The sequence below is a fragment of the Anolis sagrei genome, chromosome 6 (genome assembly GCF_037176765.1).
Source record: "Anolis sagrei isolate rAnoSag1 chromosome 6, rAnoSag1.mat, whole genome shotgun sequence".
NCBI lineage: Eukaryota > Metazoa > Chordata > Lepidosauria > Squamata > Dactyloidae > Anolis > Anolis sagrei.
This window is the reverse complement of record NC_090026.1, coordinates 131,972,562-131,990,213: the sequence shown is the minus strand read 5'-3', so window position 1 is coordinate 131,990,213 and position 17,652 is coordinate 131,972,562. Positions and strand designations below refer to the sequence as shown.

Here is a 17,652-nt window from a genome sequence, read left to right as displayed (position 1 = left end):
AAATCTGGGGCTCTTAATTATGGAATATAATGCAATCCCTGTATCTGTGGGGCAAGTATTTATCTACATCTAACTAAATATGTAGTGTCTAGGCATTTTCTAGGTCCTCCAGTATGACTCTATGCTATTCCTGGGCCAGAATCCTTCATGTCAAAAAGGTCTGCTATTATCCCTAATTTTGCATATCCACATGAAGTCCAGGAATGCATCCCCTGTGGATATGGGGGTGGGGGTGGGGGTCGTACAATGAAACCAATAAAAGAGTATAACAGTTTGGGTGCGTCTGCTGAAAAGGACAGGCTCCCAACAGGACCAGGGCCACCCTGGGAGCAAGCCACTGTTGCCATGACCAGAGAAGGTAACATGAAGCACCGGGATTGTGGTGCAGCTGACACATTAAGATCACTCTGACCAAAAGGTCATGAGTTCGAAGCCAGCCCGGGTTGGAGTGGGTCTCCAACCAATTGTGTGTAGCCTGTTGTCGACCTTTGCAACCCGAAAGGCAGTTGCATCTGTCAAGTAGGAAAATTAGGTACCACCTTAAAGTGTGGGGAGGCTAAATTAACTGATTTATGAGGCCATAAAGAAGACTCCAGCAAAGCATTCCAATGGGGAAGCATGCGGGGAATGCGGAAGTGCTTCATCAGCGTCACAGATGGACAATGAAAGCGACAGCTCCCCTGGAGGCCAGAAAAAGTTAAATAGCCTCTGTGTATGTATATGTTTGTATGTCAAAAAATTGGCATTGAATGTTTGCCATATATGTGTACATTGTAATCCGCCCTGAGTCCCCTGCGGGGTGAGAAGGGCGGAATATAAAAGCTGTAAATAAATAAATAAATAGAAAAGAAATAAGGTGAACACTCAAAGGCCAAGTTGGCCACTGTGGTGGTTTTTACTCACATTGGTACTGCCCTGGCTGGGCCTGGGGCCGGTAGACGGCTGGGAGTGGTGGCCCGTGGCTGGCTTGGGGGCAATTGGAACCTGAAAACAATAAGCACTTTACTCTTGGGACTCCATGGCTGGAGAGCTTTGGTTTGAGGACCAAGGAGGTGAAAAGAAACAAGTGACAGTGTGAGGAGAAGGGGAAGGTAGGAGAAAGAGAGAAGAAAAAGGTACCAGAGTGGGCACCAACCCAGCTCTCTGAAAGCCAGATGGCCGTGGAAGGGATGGGACAGGAAAGCTGAAGGCAAAGGGACAGTTTTTAGCACATAATTCTGGAGCATCACCAAGAATGTGTCTCTGCAAGTGGTTGGGTCTGCAGTGATTTTGGCTGCAGTTATTGAGAGTATTAAAGAAATAGAGTCTACAGAGAAAAAAGAGAAGTGATTCTACCCACAAAGAAGTGTGGAAAGAAGCAAGTAGAAGCATGCTATATATTAAGAACTGCTCCCACCCCCTCCCCACCCCAAAGAACCCCAAAGTGACAGGTGCCCACCCCCTGAGGAATGCCTCCTCCAGCCAAGGTGGTTCTATGGAGACTCAAGGTTTGCAGCTCACCAGCAAAGAGCAGCAAGCAGGTAGCAGAGCCTGGCGTGGTTTTGCCCACAAAGGTCCTGCTGACGGCATCCAACCGATAAACCAGAACCCTAACCTCCTGCCAACCCCACTCCAACTTCCATGACAGAGAGAGATTCACCCAAAGTGTCGCTGTCCCAAGATAACAACACACAGGACAACTTAACATATTTAATCTTTGGAGGAGGCCAAGAGAAGGCAAGGGTTGTCTATGAAGCACACATCCATTTAACTCTACAAAAAGGAAGACCACTTGTAGTCTAAGGTTCAACCCACAACCTTGCTTTAAAGAAGACCTGCACCATGCATAGCACACAGGTTGCTTGGACCTGGCTCATTGTGAAGTCCCTCAAATGGTCCCGTTGGAGCAGGGGCCCCCAAACTAAGGCCCTGGGCTAGATGTGGCCCACCAAGGTCATTTACCCACCCCCGCCCTAAGTCTGAAACAACTTGAAAGCAACACAACAACAATTCGAATTAACTCAACTCTCTCATCAGCCAACAGCAGGTCCATCCATATTTCCCACTGAAATACTGGCAAGTTTAGGTTGATTGAAATTGTTCTTCATTTTAAATATTATTTTCTTCTTTCAGGTTTTTTTTTTGCACTACAAATAAAATATGTGCAGTATGCATAGGGATTCATTCATGCTTTTTCAAAGTACAGTCCGGCCCTCCCCAGCCTGAGGGACCATGAACTGGTCCTCTGCTTAGAAAGTTTGAGAACCTCTGCATTAGAGAAACAATTGGGATGTGGTTCCTCTCCTTGACAGCCAGGCGGTCTTTTGAAGCAGCAGCTGCCTTGTTCACCCAAATAAGAAATGTGCAACTAGTTGTGTGAGTCCCAAAGTGAGGCATCGCCAAAGCAACCAGGAGTTAAGTGACAGCTCTGAAACACCACCAGCAACCCCGGCTCTGCTCAGCATCCTTCCTTGGTTACCGTCTTTATATCTAGAATTGAGTCCCTGGCTGGTGTTCCACAGTGGGATGTGCATGGCCACATGTTTGCAGCAATGCGGTAGTAAAACCACGGTTTAGTCCCACAAATTTCAGTGGCCACACGCTCATCTGCTTCCCACAGTGATAAAACTTCCTTCCATTGAGGTGCCTCCAATTACTCCCCCACAAACTCACTCTCCCACTACATAGGTCCAATTTCAAACAGAGGCAGTATGCCTGGAAACTACATTATCTATTACAAGGGAGAATCTCTCCCCAAGGGGAAGGAAAAGAGCTGAACTGGTCTCCAACTGCATTGGCATCCAGCCATTATTACTAATGAATTTTATGCCATTGCCAAGAAAAACTGTCTGCGGCAGATGACCGGTTGCCAACAAGGGATCAGCCTGGGCCTGAGCTGTAACAAGGAAAGCTGCTGGAGGAGTTCACATTAATGACTATTCCCTCACATATAGACCCATGCAGAGAAAGCCAGCATCTCTTGGAGAAAAGGCTTCCATCTGTATTATTCTCCTTAGAAAGGAGAATTAATTAATGAAAAGGTTCCTTGCTAGGAAGAAAAATACAGAGGAGATGCTGGCTTTCTATGGATGGGAGGAACACGAAGTAGTATGCAACCTCACCCAGGGGCTCCAATGGCAAGAGCCAAAAAAAGGTGGAGTCCGAGTTGAACTGTTGCCCAAGGAGCAGCAGAAGACAGCCGTGGGTCTGCTCAACGAAGGATAGGCTTCCAATTGCCACTATGGGCTTCCCTCCATCAGCAGATGGAAGTTCCTTATGGTGCAGGCAAGTAAGTATGGGGCAAATGGACTGGACAAAGGTCATTGCCAGCAAAAACAAATTAGCACCCTTCTCTTCAGACCCTGCAGCCTACCAGATTCCACAGAATTGAAATGTATTACAACCATTTGGGCCAAAATCATGTATAAAACAAGATTATATACTAGTCTTTCTGAAACTCAATGGTGGTCACAAAATGGGAGTCCAAAACAGAAGAGCTGTGGCTGACCATTCAAAAGGGGCTCAGGCCAAGGAGACTCCAATAGAAGGGAGCTGTCATCCAGGATGAGTTTGAAGGAGTTCCTACATTACTACTTCTTCTAAAAGCTATTTGGCTATTCTGGCAGTTTCTGAGCGTTGTAGTCCTCCAAAAGTAAATTCCACAAGCTGTAGACTCAACCATGGGGTAAGTAACAAGAAGGACTCTACTGATATCCAGATCTTCATTCACCAACATGCTGATTTGTGGCATCTGCCTGGACTTACTCTGCAAAGTAGGAATCTGACCCACCAGAGATGCCACTGCTCCTCGGGAGGTTGAGAGGCTGCCAGGAAACAGACCTTTCTTCAGAATCCTTCTTGCTCTGCAGCCTAGATATTCTTCTAGAAGAAACTGCCCCTGCCCTTCAAAGGACAGCTCTCTCCAGGATGCCCATTTCTCACAAAGCATCCAGCCATTATTACTAATGAATTTTATGCCATCTCTCTCCAGGATGCCCATTTCTCACAAAGCATCGCCGTTCCAACTAACTCTAGCTGCATTCACCACTTCTCCTTCTTTTTCCTAAGTTGGGGGTTTGAGTTCTCCCACTAAACACATCAATGTATTGGAAGACAAGACACATAAACACGCTCCCCACACATACACACCCCAGTCACAACTGAAACAAGAAAAGGGAGTGAGTTAGTAGAAAGACAGCGGTCCAGAGCCCCTCATACTTACATTCCCACCTCCAGGGACATGCTTAATATTGTCCTTAGACCCACACTTGGACTGGACGTGGCTGTAGTTGGCTTTTTTGGAGACTATCTGGACCTGGAGCGTCACAGAGATGGAGAAAACAACACAAGGGAAAAGGGCTGGTTAGAACTCTCTCAAGGGAGCAACAGGCGAGACACAGCAGGCAGACGGACAGGGAGACAAGAGAGTCGGTGTTAGAATGTCAACCTGCCTCCGAGGGATTACACGTGAACACACGCGGACAGGGTAAGGACAGAGAAAGAGAGAGAACAGAACGAAAGGGAAGCAAATGAACCAACGAGGCAGCAAAGCAGACAGTGGTGAGTAGCCAGAGCACTGAGCTATGCCCCTCGAGGACGTTCTGCTGCCTGCTCCCTATCGATACACCCACTTCCCCAGTGGAAAACATTTTTTTTCCTGGCTTGAAAAGCCCAGAAAAGAACAAACGCCTCATAGGTTGTCCTGGAATGGCTCGTATTCAATCTGCTCTGGCTGAATTTGACTTGAATCAGAGTGGCCAGCTGCTTTCAATTGGCAAAGAAAGAGCACACGTGGGGGGTGTCTTTAGACATTTGGGTATACGAGATCTGCACGACACAGTCCAGTTCAGACAGTCTTGCTCAGAGGTGTCTGCTAAAGGACCTTATTGAACCGGGCCAAGACCCAACCTTGTCCAACCTTCCTTCAGGTAGAGACAAACAAACCTGAAAGGAACTCAGTTCACTTTTCCTTGCATAATGGACTACTTCCAAGGACACAACAGTGGAGATTAGATGCCTGACTGCCTCACTTCCATCCAGTTCTTGACTGCCCACTTCCAACTCCCACTGTCCTCACAAGCAAAAAAACTCAGCTTTACTGAGGGAGCACTAGCCTTGTTGCATGACTTCCAACTGCACTTGAGAAAAGCTACTTTGAACAAGCCGCTGAAAGCTTCTGCTAGAACCAATTTGTTGTTGTGGTTGCATTTACACCTACTCTGTCTTGACTTTATATCTGGGTGCAGGATTATAGCTCAGGGGTGTGTGCAAATAAGACCCCCCCCCATTTCCCTTCATTTCTCAAGCATTGCAGGGACTGAAGGAATACCTAGAACCCTTCCATTTGCACTTATGTTGCTCCATTTTCCCCTTTATTCGGAGACTTAAAATTCAGTTTCTAAATGCTGATATTTTAAGTTACTGCACTGCCAGAAATCTGGGAACTTGAGGAAAATTTCACTGTGTGGGAAGAATTCTTAATACCTTCATTTTGTACACACACACCCCACTCCCCCATCCGGCTGCCCATGGGTCCTCAGGACTTCAGGGTCTAGAGTGGGAGTGAACGTTCCCAAGAGGAAAGTGAGGGGCAGCAAATCCATTCCAGGCTTTAACCCTGGCTTTAAAGGACTTCTCAGGGGACTGGCCCAATGTTGGGGGGCTCCTTCAAAGCCTGGTCTGGCATGGGAGGCAACAGGGAGTTATAGCTCCTGCCATTGACTGGAATGAGCTAGGAGAGCATGGAGTGGGCAAGCCTGAAACCCCATTCCCAGTGGTGAGGTGGGTAGGATGTTAGAGCCACTGTTTTCCTCTACTGTTGCGTGTGTGGCAAAGGAAAGGATGTTCAGGAGAAATGAGCATCAAGTATGAAAGGGCTGTGCCCTCTAGTAACAATGCTACCCCTTTGCTTCCACACAGAGAGCCATATGTTGACCCTCCCAGGGCATCCGTCCGTAACCCATCACCCTCCTCTAGCAAACATACCCCCAAGGTAACCGGCCACGTGCTCTTTTGAAGCCAGCCACTTTAAAACCTGCGTGAAGCAGAGCGGCAAAGCCTTTGGACCAGCAGAGGCCAGTCTGTGGAGGAAGAGGGAGCCAGCAGCCCATCCTGACAAGCCACCAAAGTTCAACGTAATTGGGGTCAGCTGCAATGCCAGGCAAGCCGGGGCATTGTGTTCCGGACTAGCTCCATCCAGCCCCAGAGCCCATTAAGGCCTCACAAAAAGGGCAGTGTTGGAAAGTCCGACGTGAACTGACAAAAAGCCAAGGCTGCCAATGAGAGGGAGGAACATTCTGGCCCTGGCAGTGCCAACGCAGAGCCACTAACTGGCCTTTAAAGCATTTGAGAGGGTGTCTGGAAAAGGAGGAGCACTTCCAGGAGTAGAAGCTTTATTGACAACATGGGGTTCAAGTGGGGGGGGGGGGGGGAGAACTGCAAGCGAGCTGTCAGATAGGGAGGGCTCATTCGTGACCATTTGGACACACCATCCAGTACAAGCAGGAAGATTTGGGGGGGGGGGGACCCTCCTGGTAAATGACCAAGATCTGACTCTCCAAAACACTTGGCTTTGTCAAACTGGAGAGGGATTGAAAGCAGGATACTGGGAGGCTCTTAGTGTGGAAAATCATGTTTATCCCTCAGTGAAGTACCCCTGTCTCAGTTCCCAGAGCTAAATACATGCCTTATCTGAATTATATCCCTTCAAATCCTCCAGTCTGTACAGCTGATGACCACGCTGTCCAAAAATAAAGAACTTTTCCAAGTTTCTCTGGAGAGTGAAGCTGGATGTTCTTAGAACAGTGACCACCATTTCCCAGATGGGAAACAGAGTCCAAACAAATGGAATTCTGATTCTGTTGGACTCCCATTTTCCATCAGCCTTGGCCAACTTTGCCAGAGATGATAGGAATAACAGTTTGTCACCTGGGAGAAATGAGAACTCACTCCCTAAGGACATCAGGCAGGTCCCAACCCTGGCACAGTCTTTAGGAGGAGCTTGAAGACGTGGTTGTTCCAGTGTGCCTTCCCGGAATAATGATCCCATAGCACTTTGTCCTCCAAAGCACTTTACACTTTTAGGTCTGCTTGTATGTCTTTCCACGAATGCCAGTCTCACCTTTTCATCCATGCTCCAGCATTATTCCCAATTTTAATTTTACATTTGGCCTTCCCACAGTTTTAATTGTATATTGTCTTTTGATAATGTTGTATTATTGTCTATGTTTTTATTTTAATTGCTTGTATTATTGTGATTATTGCTTGTATTGTTGTGTTTGGGCTCGGCCTCATGTAAGCCGCACCGAGTCCCTTGGGGAGATGGTAGCGGGGTGCAAATAAAGTGTTGTTGTTATTATTATTATTATTATTATTATTATTATTATTATTATTATTATTTTGTGGAAGGTCACAGCTCCCCTACTCTTTACCAAGACTATCACTTTCATAGAGAAAGCCGCAAGTCTCTATACAGAGGTGTATATAGTCATAATCCCAGGAATACAGCTCCAATGACACTGGTCTGCACGTGACATGGCCCGGCTGCCTTTCCCTTCTGTCACAGCCTGGTTCTCAAGCATGTTGCATGACCAAGTGCCTCATAGGACATGGGAAAGAACTGGCATTCACAGGAATATCTGGCTGGGTTTGGAGTGACCTGGGGAATAGACCCTTTCCCAATGTGGATGGGAGAATAGGGGCAAGTTATTCTGTGTGCCCGCCATCCCTGTCCATCCGTCCATCCCCTTCAAAATCCATTCCGAAACAAAGCTCAGGTTGGGGGAGACCCCACTTCAAGGCTTGCTTAGAGAAAGACGAACAGCTTCACCGACAGCCAAGTGGGACACACAAGGAAGGGAAGTGTGTGCAAAGGAGGAGAGGGGGCAGGAGCCGTGCCAAGAGCGGGAAAATGCAGAGAGAGAGTTAAGAGAGAAGGAGGGAAGTGACCCAAACCAGCGGAGGGTGCAGTGGAGTGGGAAGATAAAACAGAGCAGAGCAGAGGAGCCGGTCCTTTTCTCTCCCAAGTGATAGAAGTCTGAAAGAGAAACTCACTTTCCCATTGGGCTGCTTTGGGGCACCCTCTTTTGAAAGAGCTGTTTTAGTGGGAGCCGGCTTAGAGGCTGCATTGAGTTCAGGCTTTCGGGCAGCCCCGGCCGAGTCTGCCTTTCTCTCTACTTTGGCCTAAATGGAGACAAATGGAGGGTGACTTTCACATCATGAGAGGCTTACAAAAATAAAGAAAGAAATGAACAGCAGCAGGAAGGGCAGGGAGACGTCAAAACAACAACCGGGGGAAGAGACGAGGGTTGGAGGAGACTGAGGTTGGAGGAGACCCAACTACGGACCAGCCCACTCACTCTACTCACAGTGGAAGACCTGGGTGCAAGCAAAACAGAGAGAACGACCTCCTGGCTTAGGGTTCAGCCTTCCTATACGACAAAAAGTGACACTGGGGACACCCCAAAAGGCTACCAAGCCCAGCACCATGTGCTCATGTTGGCCAAAGGGAAGCCACCCTCCCAGTCTGATGGTTCTCTACTTTTCACTGGTACAAGTGACAAGAATATGACTTGCGCCCCTGAACACTACAACTTTCTTCCTAAGGCTTCATAGCCCAACGTGATTGGGCCAAAGGTTTTGATCCAGCCATGCTCTTTGCCAGAGATGATAGGAATGACTCTTTGATTCTATGATTCATGCCCCATCGCTCCCCTCTTCAGCTGAAATCCAGTCTTCCCTTCTGAAGCAACCCAGAGCACCTGCATCTTTGCTGGGTTTGAAGCTGGATCACTGATGGACTATCATCACCCAGGGATGAGATCTTATGCTTCTTCTTTTCAAAACCATGGACTCCAAAGCTTTGGTAAACACACTTGAACTCCTGCACTGCATTGCAACTCTGCATTTTATAGAATCCTAGAATCAAAGAGTTGGAAGAGACCTCATGGGCCATCCAGTCCAACCCCATTCTGCCAAGAAGCAGGAATATTGCATTCAAATCACCCCTGACAGATGGCCATCCAGCCTCTGTTTCAAAGCTTCCAAAGAAGGAGACTCCACCATTCCGGGGCAGAGAGTTCCACTGCTGAAGGGCCCTCACAGTCAGGAAGTTCTTCCTCATGTTCAGATGGAATCTCCTTTCTTGTAGTTTGAAGCCATTGTTCCATTGCGTCCTAGTCTCCAGGGAAGCAGAAAACAAGCTTGCTCCCTCCTCCTCCCTGTGGCTTCCCCTCACATATGTATACATGACTATCATATCTCCTCTCAGCCTTCTCTTCTTCAGGCTAAACATGCCCAGCTCCTTAAGCAGCTTCTCATAGGGCTTGGTCTCCAGACCCTTGATCATTTTAGTCGCCCTCCTCTGGACACATTCCAACTTCTCAATATCTCTCTTCAATTGTGGTGCCCAGAATTGGACACAATATTTTGCTATAATGGAATGAACCAGACTGCTTTCCTTGCTGCTAATGGAGAGATTCAAACGTGGTAACATAGGACAGAGAAAACACCTGGACATCTGGCACTGAGAAGAGCTCAGTGCAAGGGATTGTTATTCCAGGAAAACTGAAAGCACCAGCAAACTGCAGGGTAATCCCGCTAATATCTCAGTTGCCCTGGGGCAGAGCGCCAAGGTAAACACAACACGGCTGGAGCTGCTTTCTGCAAGCAAAAATCCCCACCCAAAGAAGAAGGAATGGTTTCCGCCAGCCTTTGGTGCTGCTCAAGGCAGGCCGCCAAGTGGAGGGGCTACCAGGTGGGTTCACCATACCCTTCAAGGATGGGGCCCCTATTCACACCGCAACTGGAAGCCAGGCTCATTTTTTGGAATTGCCCACATCTGCAGAAGTGGAGTTGGAATCATGGGCAACCTCAGATGTCAAGGGGTCTCTGCATGATTTGCACCCCTCTTGTAAAGGAAGACACATCAGATGGAGCATGGCATTGGTCCATCCCTCCCTCCATTGCTCCATTTACACACTGTTGCCTTTCCAAACTGGAACTCAAGAGAGTTCCTTCTTGTCAAAAACACTCAACCACACACAACTTTCCTCAAGTGGCTGCTCAGGAATACAACTCCCATCATTCCTTACCAACGCGGCAATTGTAGCTTAATGTTTCTGGAGAGCACTAGCTTTGGAGAAGGCTGTCCCACAACCGTCTTGCAGGAAATAGCTCCAATCCATTACTCAAAGAGAACCCCCCCCCCCCCCTTTTTGAACCTCTGGGCTTGGCTTTTCCAGACCCAAAGTTATTCTGAGTTGTATAAAGAACAAAACCCAGCAAGTTGTGCACTTTTTATGAGCAGGACCCTGTACACACCGTACAAGGATTATGCCATGATTTCACCTTATGAGCACTGGCTGATGCCTGTGGAGCCCTAGAATTTGAAGTTCGCTGAGGCATTAGAGCTCTCTGGCCAAGGATTTGAAATACCAGTGTTTTTCAAATTCTGGTTCTCCAGATGTTTTGCAATTCAGCTCCCAGAAATCCCAGCAAGCTTATCAGCTTATTGTGGGAGCTGAAGTCCAATTTGGAGGAGCAGAGTTCGAAAAACACTGCCCCAAACTATCAATCCTAAGATTCCAGGGGGGGGAAACCATGGCAGCGACAGTGGAATCACCTTGCTATATTCAGTGCGGAAGGAGCCCAGGAAGGGCATTTTCCAGGCACCCAAGTGAACGGCTGTCTGAAAAGAGGCACGTACCTTTCCTCCGCCCGGCTGGTACTTGATGTTATCCGTTGATCCGATTTTGGAGCGAACGTTCTTCAGGTCAGGGGCGGAGATGCTGGTTGGGGGCCGCGGGGGTTTGGGAGCAGGGCTGGTTTTTGGTGCAGCAGCTTTGAATGTGGAGGCCTTCTTGGCGTCAGCCGCGGCATTCGCCATCCCGGAGGCCTTGGGCACGGCTGGCTTGGCCTTGGGCCGGCTAGTGGCAGCAGCTCCACCGGTAGCCAGGGAAGGAGCAGCGGAGGCTGGGGCGCTTTTCGGGCGGCTTAAGTCGGCTGCCAAAAAGAAAAGAAGGAGGAGGAGGAGGAAAGCAATGAGCAGGGGCCAATGGCAGCAGAGCAAACAGAACTAAAACGTCAGGATGCAAAAAAAGCACCTAAAAAGCGCAGCAGGGTGGGGTGTTACCTGAGGGTGATTTTGTGGTGGTCTTCTTGGCATCAGAGGGCTTTGCATCTGTCTTGGTAGCTGCATAATGTAAAGAGAACCTGATGAACCTCGGTGTCGTCTACTCCAGCATCCATTCAGTGCCTTCCCAACCTGTGCCTTAAGAGGCCAGATCTAAGCAATCTATCCTAGTAGGGCCTCAACCACCAAGAGATTGACCCACTTCTGCTGGTGCCCCCTTCTTCTGACCCTGGTGTTCTTGCAGATTTGGTATTGGTAGTGCTGATTCTTTAAAAACATTTGTAAAAACAAGAATGGGCTTTCCCAGTCTCACAAGAGCCAGAAAAGCACGGTGATAGTAATGGGTCAAATTAACACTCATTTGTCAAATATGGTTTCCAGAATTTGGGAATTTACGTTTTTAGCAGGGCATAGATCATGCAGATGTTGGCCTACTGAAACATCTGGCTGGATACTGGAAAAGTTACTTTTCTGAACTACAGCTCCCAGAATCCCCAAGCAATATGGTCAGTGTATATGATATTGGTGTTTAACTCCAAAAAAAGGCAAGTTTCTAAGCTCTGCTTCTCTCCAGAAGCCTCTCTGTTCATTTCTAAGGCTAAGTACCGGGATTGTGGCGCAGCCGGCTGAGTGTCAGCTGCATTAAGATCACTCTGACCAAAAGGTCATGAGTTCAAAGCCAGCCTGGGTTGGAGTGGGTTTCTAACCAATTGTGTGTAGCCTGTTGCCGACCTTTGCAACCCGAAAGACAGTGGCATCTATCAAGTAGGAAAATTAGGTACCACCTTAAAGTGTGGGGAGGAAAAATTAACTGATTTATGAGGCCATAAAGAAGACTCCAGCAAAGCATTCCAACGGGGAAGCATGCGGGGAATGCGGAAGTGCTTCATCAGCGTCGCAGATGGACAATGAAAGCGACAGCTCCCCTGGTGGCCAGAAAAAGTTAAACAGCCTCTGTATATGTTTGTATGTCAAAAATTGGCATTGAATGTTTGCCATATATGTGTACACTGTAATCCGCCCTGAGTCCCCTGCGGGGTGAGGAGAAGGGCGGAATATAAAATAAATAAATAAATAAATAAATCAGTTCAAAGCCTACAAGAAACGAGAACCTCCAAAGCACCATCAGCCTCAACGCCAGCATGCTTTGTCCAGTGTGGCTTGGGTGAAGGAGCACTCACGGGAGGGTCTCTTGGGAGGGGGGCTAGAGAGGCTCTGGGGGCCCAGCGCGCTCTGACCTGAGAGGGCTGTTGATGGCCTGGGGGCGGCTGGGCTGCTTTTCGCATTCGGCCGAGGGGTTGTGGCAGACGGAGGCTTCGAAGGGGAGGTCCGTTTGTCCAGGCTTTTGACGTCTGTCCCCTAATAATGAAAAAGGAAAGAAGACAGAAGATCCATTTCAAAGAGAGAGCCTGGCCTCTATTGAGAAAGACGCCCTTGGCTTCTTGAGATGCTAGAAGGTGTGCTCTCCAGTTTAGCAATGCAGGTGGTTTCAACAGACCAAGTCTGCAAAGAGTCAACATCACAAAGGTTACAGTATTTTCCAAAAAAAGGTCCCGAATCCATTCGATCTTCGTCACCAACCAAATCCCACTCAACTGGAGGATAATGGGCTGGAGAAGCGAGCTACATTTTATGGCTCTGCAGCATCTATGTTTTGCATTCTTGCTTGCATGCTGCAAGTCACTTCTGGGGTGAGAGAATCAGCTGTCTACGAAGACGTTGCCCAGGGGACACCCGGATGTCTTGCAATCCTGCGAGGAGGCTTCTCTTGTGCCCAGTATGGAACACATCTCACCACACTGAAACAGTGTGGCTCTTAATAGACATGCCACAATATCATGGGGTGTCTGCGCCCTACACCACTGGAGAAATTACACTGCTTAGCCGGTATTGCACCACCTGACATCCGCCGGGAAGTATCAGCCAATAGTGAAAGGACCAAGGCAGAGACATCTCCAGCTCATCCCCTGTTTGGGCATCAGCCAGCACGGCAACGACTTAAATCTAGAAATAGTTTTCTAAGATCTACAGAGACACTCGCTGGAACACCTCCGCAAGCGAGAGTCCAAAAGTGGCAGGCTCAAACCCAGAACCTCAACCAATGGCTGATACCAAATGAGGGACTCCCTCCTGGGCACACAGAAGACTGGGCGACTTGGAAGGAGCTGAACAGACTGCGGTCTGGCACCACGAGATGCAGAGCCAACCTCAATAAATGGGGCCACAAAGTGGAATCCACAACATGCGAGTGTGGAGAAGAGCAAACCACTGACCACCAGCTGCAATGCAACCTGAGCCCCGCCACATGCACGATGGAGGACCTTCTTGCAGCAACACCAGAAGCACTCCAAGTGGCCAGATACTGGTCAAAGGACATTTAATCAACTACCAAACTCGCAAATTTTGTATTTTGTCTGTTTGTTTTGTTAGAAATGTAATACAATTGACTGGTTGCCCTGACACAACAAATAAAAGCATCTATATGCCAGCCAATGGGCTATAGATGGTTGTGTGTTGGACAAGGATACGAGGAAACCCACGGGCTGAGCCAGGGCAAGTCACACTCACTCAGCCTCAGAAGAAAGCAATGGTAGCAAACCTCCTCTGAGCAAAATTGGCCAGGTAAACAGTAGGAAAGGGTCACCATAAGTGTGAGTCAATTTGAAGGGAGAGTCAGGATGGTGTTATGGTTTGACTAGATATGATTTAATTCATCACTCAGCCATGAAACCCACTTGGAAGTCATGGTCTCCCGAGCTCAGAGAAGGGCCTGTGAACAAATCTTGCCAAGAAACCCCTGTGATAAGTTGATATTTCTGTCAGAATGACTTGAAGTCACGCTATAACAACTTCTATGTGACACTGCGCCACCAGCCACAGTATGCTGTCAGGGGTTGTGTCAATGCTTATGTTCACCTTTTGCAAGAAGTCTCCCTGCTTCAGTTGCCAAGCAGCCTGCTGTTCAGAAGGTGGCTCCAAGAGAACCCCATCCCCAAAACAAGAGATAGTTATGAGGTGCCATCAAGACCCAAAATGCCTGATTTCTCATTTTTGAGTTGCATGGCTCTGTTCCTTTAGGTCCAGGAGCTCTGTGTTCCCCACCTCATCCGTGCCCCCACCTCCTCAGCATCATCTGCCAAGAGGAAGCCCTTTAATTACAGGCAGAAAGAGAAAATGGCTCAGCGGGCTTCGATGGCGCTTGTCCGAGACCATCTGGGCCCTGAGCAAGGGCTGAGCCATCGAGGAAGAGCTGACGCAGTAGCCCAAGGAGCCAAGGGGGGACATCTCTTTCCAGGAAGGACGGGCGATGGAGGGGTGGCTGTGCTTCAGGGGTGGATACCTTCCGAGCAAGAAAAGGGTTACAGTCTGGAAGAAACTGGAAACCCGGCTTCATAAACTGGATTTTAATAGTGGTTAAACATAATAATACACCATGGTTGGAAGATTTAAATGGAATTCTTAACTGGACTTCATTGGTTCCATCAACCAGAGCAGTGGCTGAGAGATATTTATGGATGATGGCAATAATAATGTAATGTGTTTTGGATCACTTTGAATCGATTTTGTGTTGTTACTTTTGTTGATTTAATTTAGATTGGTTATTTGCTTTATTATTTTTCATTGCTGTATTAGTCACATTGCTGTAAGCCGCTCCAAGTCCCCTCAGGGTGATGGGGCGGGATATAAATAAAGTATTATTATTATTATTATTATTATTATTATTATTATTGTTTACTTGACAGGCCTCCTTCCCACCCAGAACCAATAAAATCCAACCCTGACGGCAAAGGAGCCACAGTTAGGAGTGTTGGCATCTCTGGAGATTCAAAAAGCAGTTCTTGGAGCAGACTCAAGAATGCCCGTTTCGTTTACACACACCCGAAGCCGATTCACAGAAGTGTCAGGATTTTGACAAGCAAAGCCCAGTAACTATGGAAACTGGAGCCCAGTTGAAGTTTCTTACCGAAAGGGCAGCGTTTCCAGCAAATTAAGAGCAGAAGTGGTTTCTGCTTAGCGATGCTCCGCTCCTCTCGCTCTCGTTTTGGTCTTTAAAATGAAGACACACAAACCATCCTCAAGCCACAAGCAGAACCTTTACCAGGCCACAGGCACACTGACCACTAAAAGCCAAGACCAAATGTAATTTCACTACAAACCAACGCAACCTTCTCAAAGGGCAGTCGCACACTGGCTCTGCCCTTAGCCAGGTAGGCCTGGGTGTATTCCCCAGCTATCAGCCTTCAACCAAGGCAGAGATATCTCCAGCTCATCTTTTGTTTGGGTATCAGCAAGCACGTCAACGACTTAAATCTAGAAATAGTTTTCTAAGATCTACAGAGACACTCGCTGGAACACCTCAGCAAGCGAGAGTCCAAAAGTGGCAGGCTCAAACCCAGAACCTCAATCCATGGGTGATACCAAATGAGAGACTCCCCCCTGGGCACACAGAAGACTTGGAAGGCGCTGAACAGACTGCGCTCGGGCACCACGAGATGCAGAGCCAACCTCAAGAAATGGGGCCACAAAGTGGAATCCTCGACATGCGAGTGTGGAGAAGAGCAAACCACTAACCACCTGCTGCATTGCACCCTGAGCCCTGCCACATGCACCATGGAGGACCTCCTTGCAGCAACACCAGAGGCACTCCAAGTGGCCAGATACTGGTCAAAGGACATTTAATCAACTACCAAACTCGCAAATGTTGTATTTTGTCTGTTTGTTTGTTTTGTTCTGTAAGAAATGTAATACAATTGACTGTTTGCCCTGACACAACAAATAAATAAGCCTTCAACCATCCCCCTGCCTTCACTGCCCAAGGACAGGCTTGTGGGCAACCACTGCGCCTTCAGCTCCAGCTGCTCCACTCTTTCCTCCTCTGAGACCACTCTGTCCTTACTGAACCTTGGAGCTGTCTTCACTGACCAGCCACTGAGCATCAACCCTAGTCTGCTCCCACCGACTGCTCCTTAAAGCCTACTTTTGCCACAAGCCCTCCTGACACAATCTCACCCCTGTAACTGGAGTGGTCCAACCACAAAGAACTTAGGGCTCTTAGTTTTCAGTTACAACTTCCATAATCCTTCAGCCAACACAGCCAGTAATGAGGTTGGCCTGCTCTCCAGAGTTGTAGTCCAATCCTCACACCATTCTGAGGAGGTCTATTCCAAGAAAAGGCCGCCATGTGCTTGCCTTGGATGCTTTGTGTGCTTCCAAAGGAAGCGATGGGCAGAAAGCCTTCCAGAAAGACAAAGCCATGGCCCTTTTTGCGAGGGAGATGACCATGGGATAAGCGTGGTTAACTGAGGAATGGAAAGATGATTTGAAAACCTTGAAACTGAGAATATTGGAGAGATGAGAAGCTTTGAAAGACCTTTTTTTTTCTCCACAAAAAATTAAGATGGGTTATTTTAAACCAGAAACAATATTTTCTGTGTATTGTCGACGGCTTTCATGGTCGGAATCACTGTGTTGTTGTGGGTTTTTTCGGGCTGTATGGCCATGGTCTAGAGGCATTCTCTCCTGACGTTTCGCCTGCATTTATGGCAAGCATCCTCAGAGGTAGTGAGGTCTGTTGGAAGTAGGAAAAAGAGTTTTTCCACACAGCAGTTTATTTGAGAACACAGAAATGCTGGACCACTCTCACAACCACCATGTCAGACTACACAGAGAAGCCATTGAAATACACAAGCACGTGGACAATTTCAATAGAGATTGATTGTATGTGATATTATGGTTGGAAACCGGTCTGAGTCCCTCAAGGAGGTGAGAAGGCCGGTATACAAAACTTTTAAATAAATAAATAAATAAATAACCATGAAAATGAACAAAATCTGGCTACCAGTATTAAAAAACTCTAAAATTGCAACAGAACAACAACAGAGAGGAAGTAGGCAGGGGCATATAATCACCTCTCAACAAAAGACTGCTCCAGGCAAAGTCAGCCCATTGTATGCTAATGAAGGTGGTCAGTTGAAACATTCACACCTAGCTCCAGCAGACAAGAGTCTTTTGTCCCACCCTGGTCATTCCACAGATATATAAACCCTTTTTCCTAGTTCCAACAGACCTCACTACCTCTGAGGATGCTTGCCATAGATGCAGGCGAAATGTCAGGAGAGAATGCCTCTAGACCAATGTTTCTCAACCTGGGGGTCGGGACCCCTGAGAGGGTCGCGAGAGCATGTCAGAGGGGTCACCAAAGACCATAACAAAACACAGTATTTTCTGATGGTCATGGGGATTCCATGTGGGAAGTTTGAGCCAATTCTATCGTTGGTGGAGTTCAGAATGTTCTTTGATTGTAATGAACTATAAATCCCAGCAACTACAACTCCCAAATGTCAAGATCTATTTTCCCTAGACTCCACCAGTGTTCAAATTTGGGCATATTGAGTATTTGTGCCAAGTTTGGTCCAGATCCACCATTGCATGAGTCCATGGTGCTCTCTGGATATAGGTGAACTACAACTCCCAAACTCAAGGTCAATGCCCATCAAACCCTTCCAGGGTTTTCCGTTGGTCATGGGAGCCAAGTTTGGTTC

The 17,652-nt window shown here is 47.8% G+C and overlaps 1 protein-coding gene across 15 annotated transcripts in view; it reads right to left on the bottom strand.

The window, feature by feature from the left end:
- The window catches only part of LOC132779080 (microtubule-associated protein 2-like), a 229,542-nt gene that overhangs the window by 14,934 nt on the left and 196,956 nt on the right, over nucleotides 1-17,652 (bottom strand). For 10 of the 15 annotated variants that reach the window (XM_060782773.2, XM_060782768.2, XM_060782761.2 and 7 more), the window contains 6 exons: nucleotides 12,349-12,469; nucleotides 11,111-11,170; nucleotides 10,685-10,980; nucleotides 8,032-8,160; nucleotides 4,202-4,294; nucleotides 904-984 (listed from right to left, as the gene is read on the bottom strand). In XM_060782773.2, the coding sequence (XP_060638756.2) occupies nucleotides 904-984; nucleotides 4,202-4,294; nucleotides 8,032-8,160; nucleotides 10,685-10,980; nucleotides 11,111-11,170; nucleotides 12,349-12,469 (780 nt within the window). The remainder of the gene's footprint in view (nucleotides 1-903; nucleotides 985-4,201; nucleotides 4,295-8,031; nucleotides 8,161-10,684; nucleotides 10,981-11,110; nucleotides 11,171-12,348; nucleotides 12,470-17,652) is intronic. The other 5 variants (XM_060782770.2, XM_060782764.2, XM_060782772.2 and 2 more) reach the window with 5 other exon arrangements.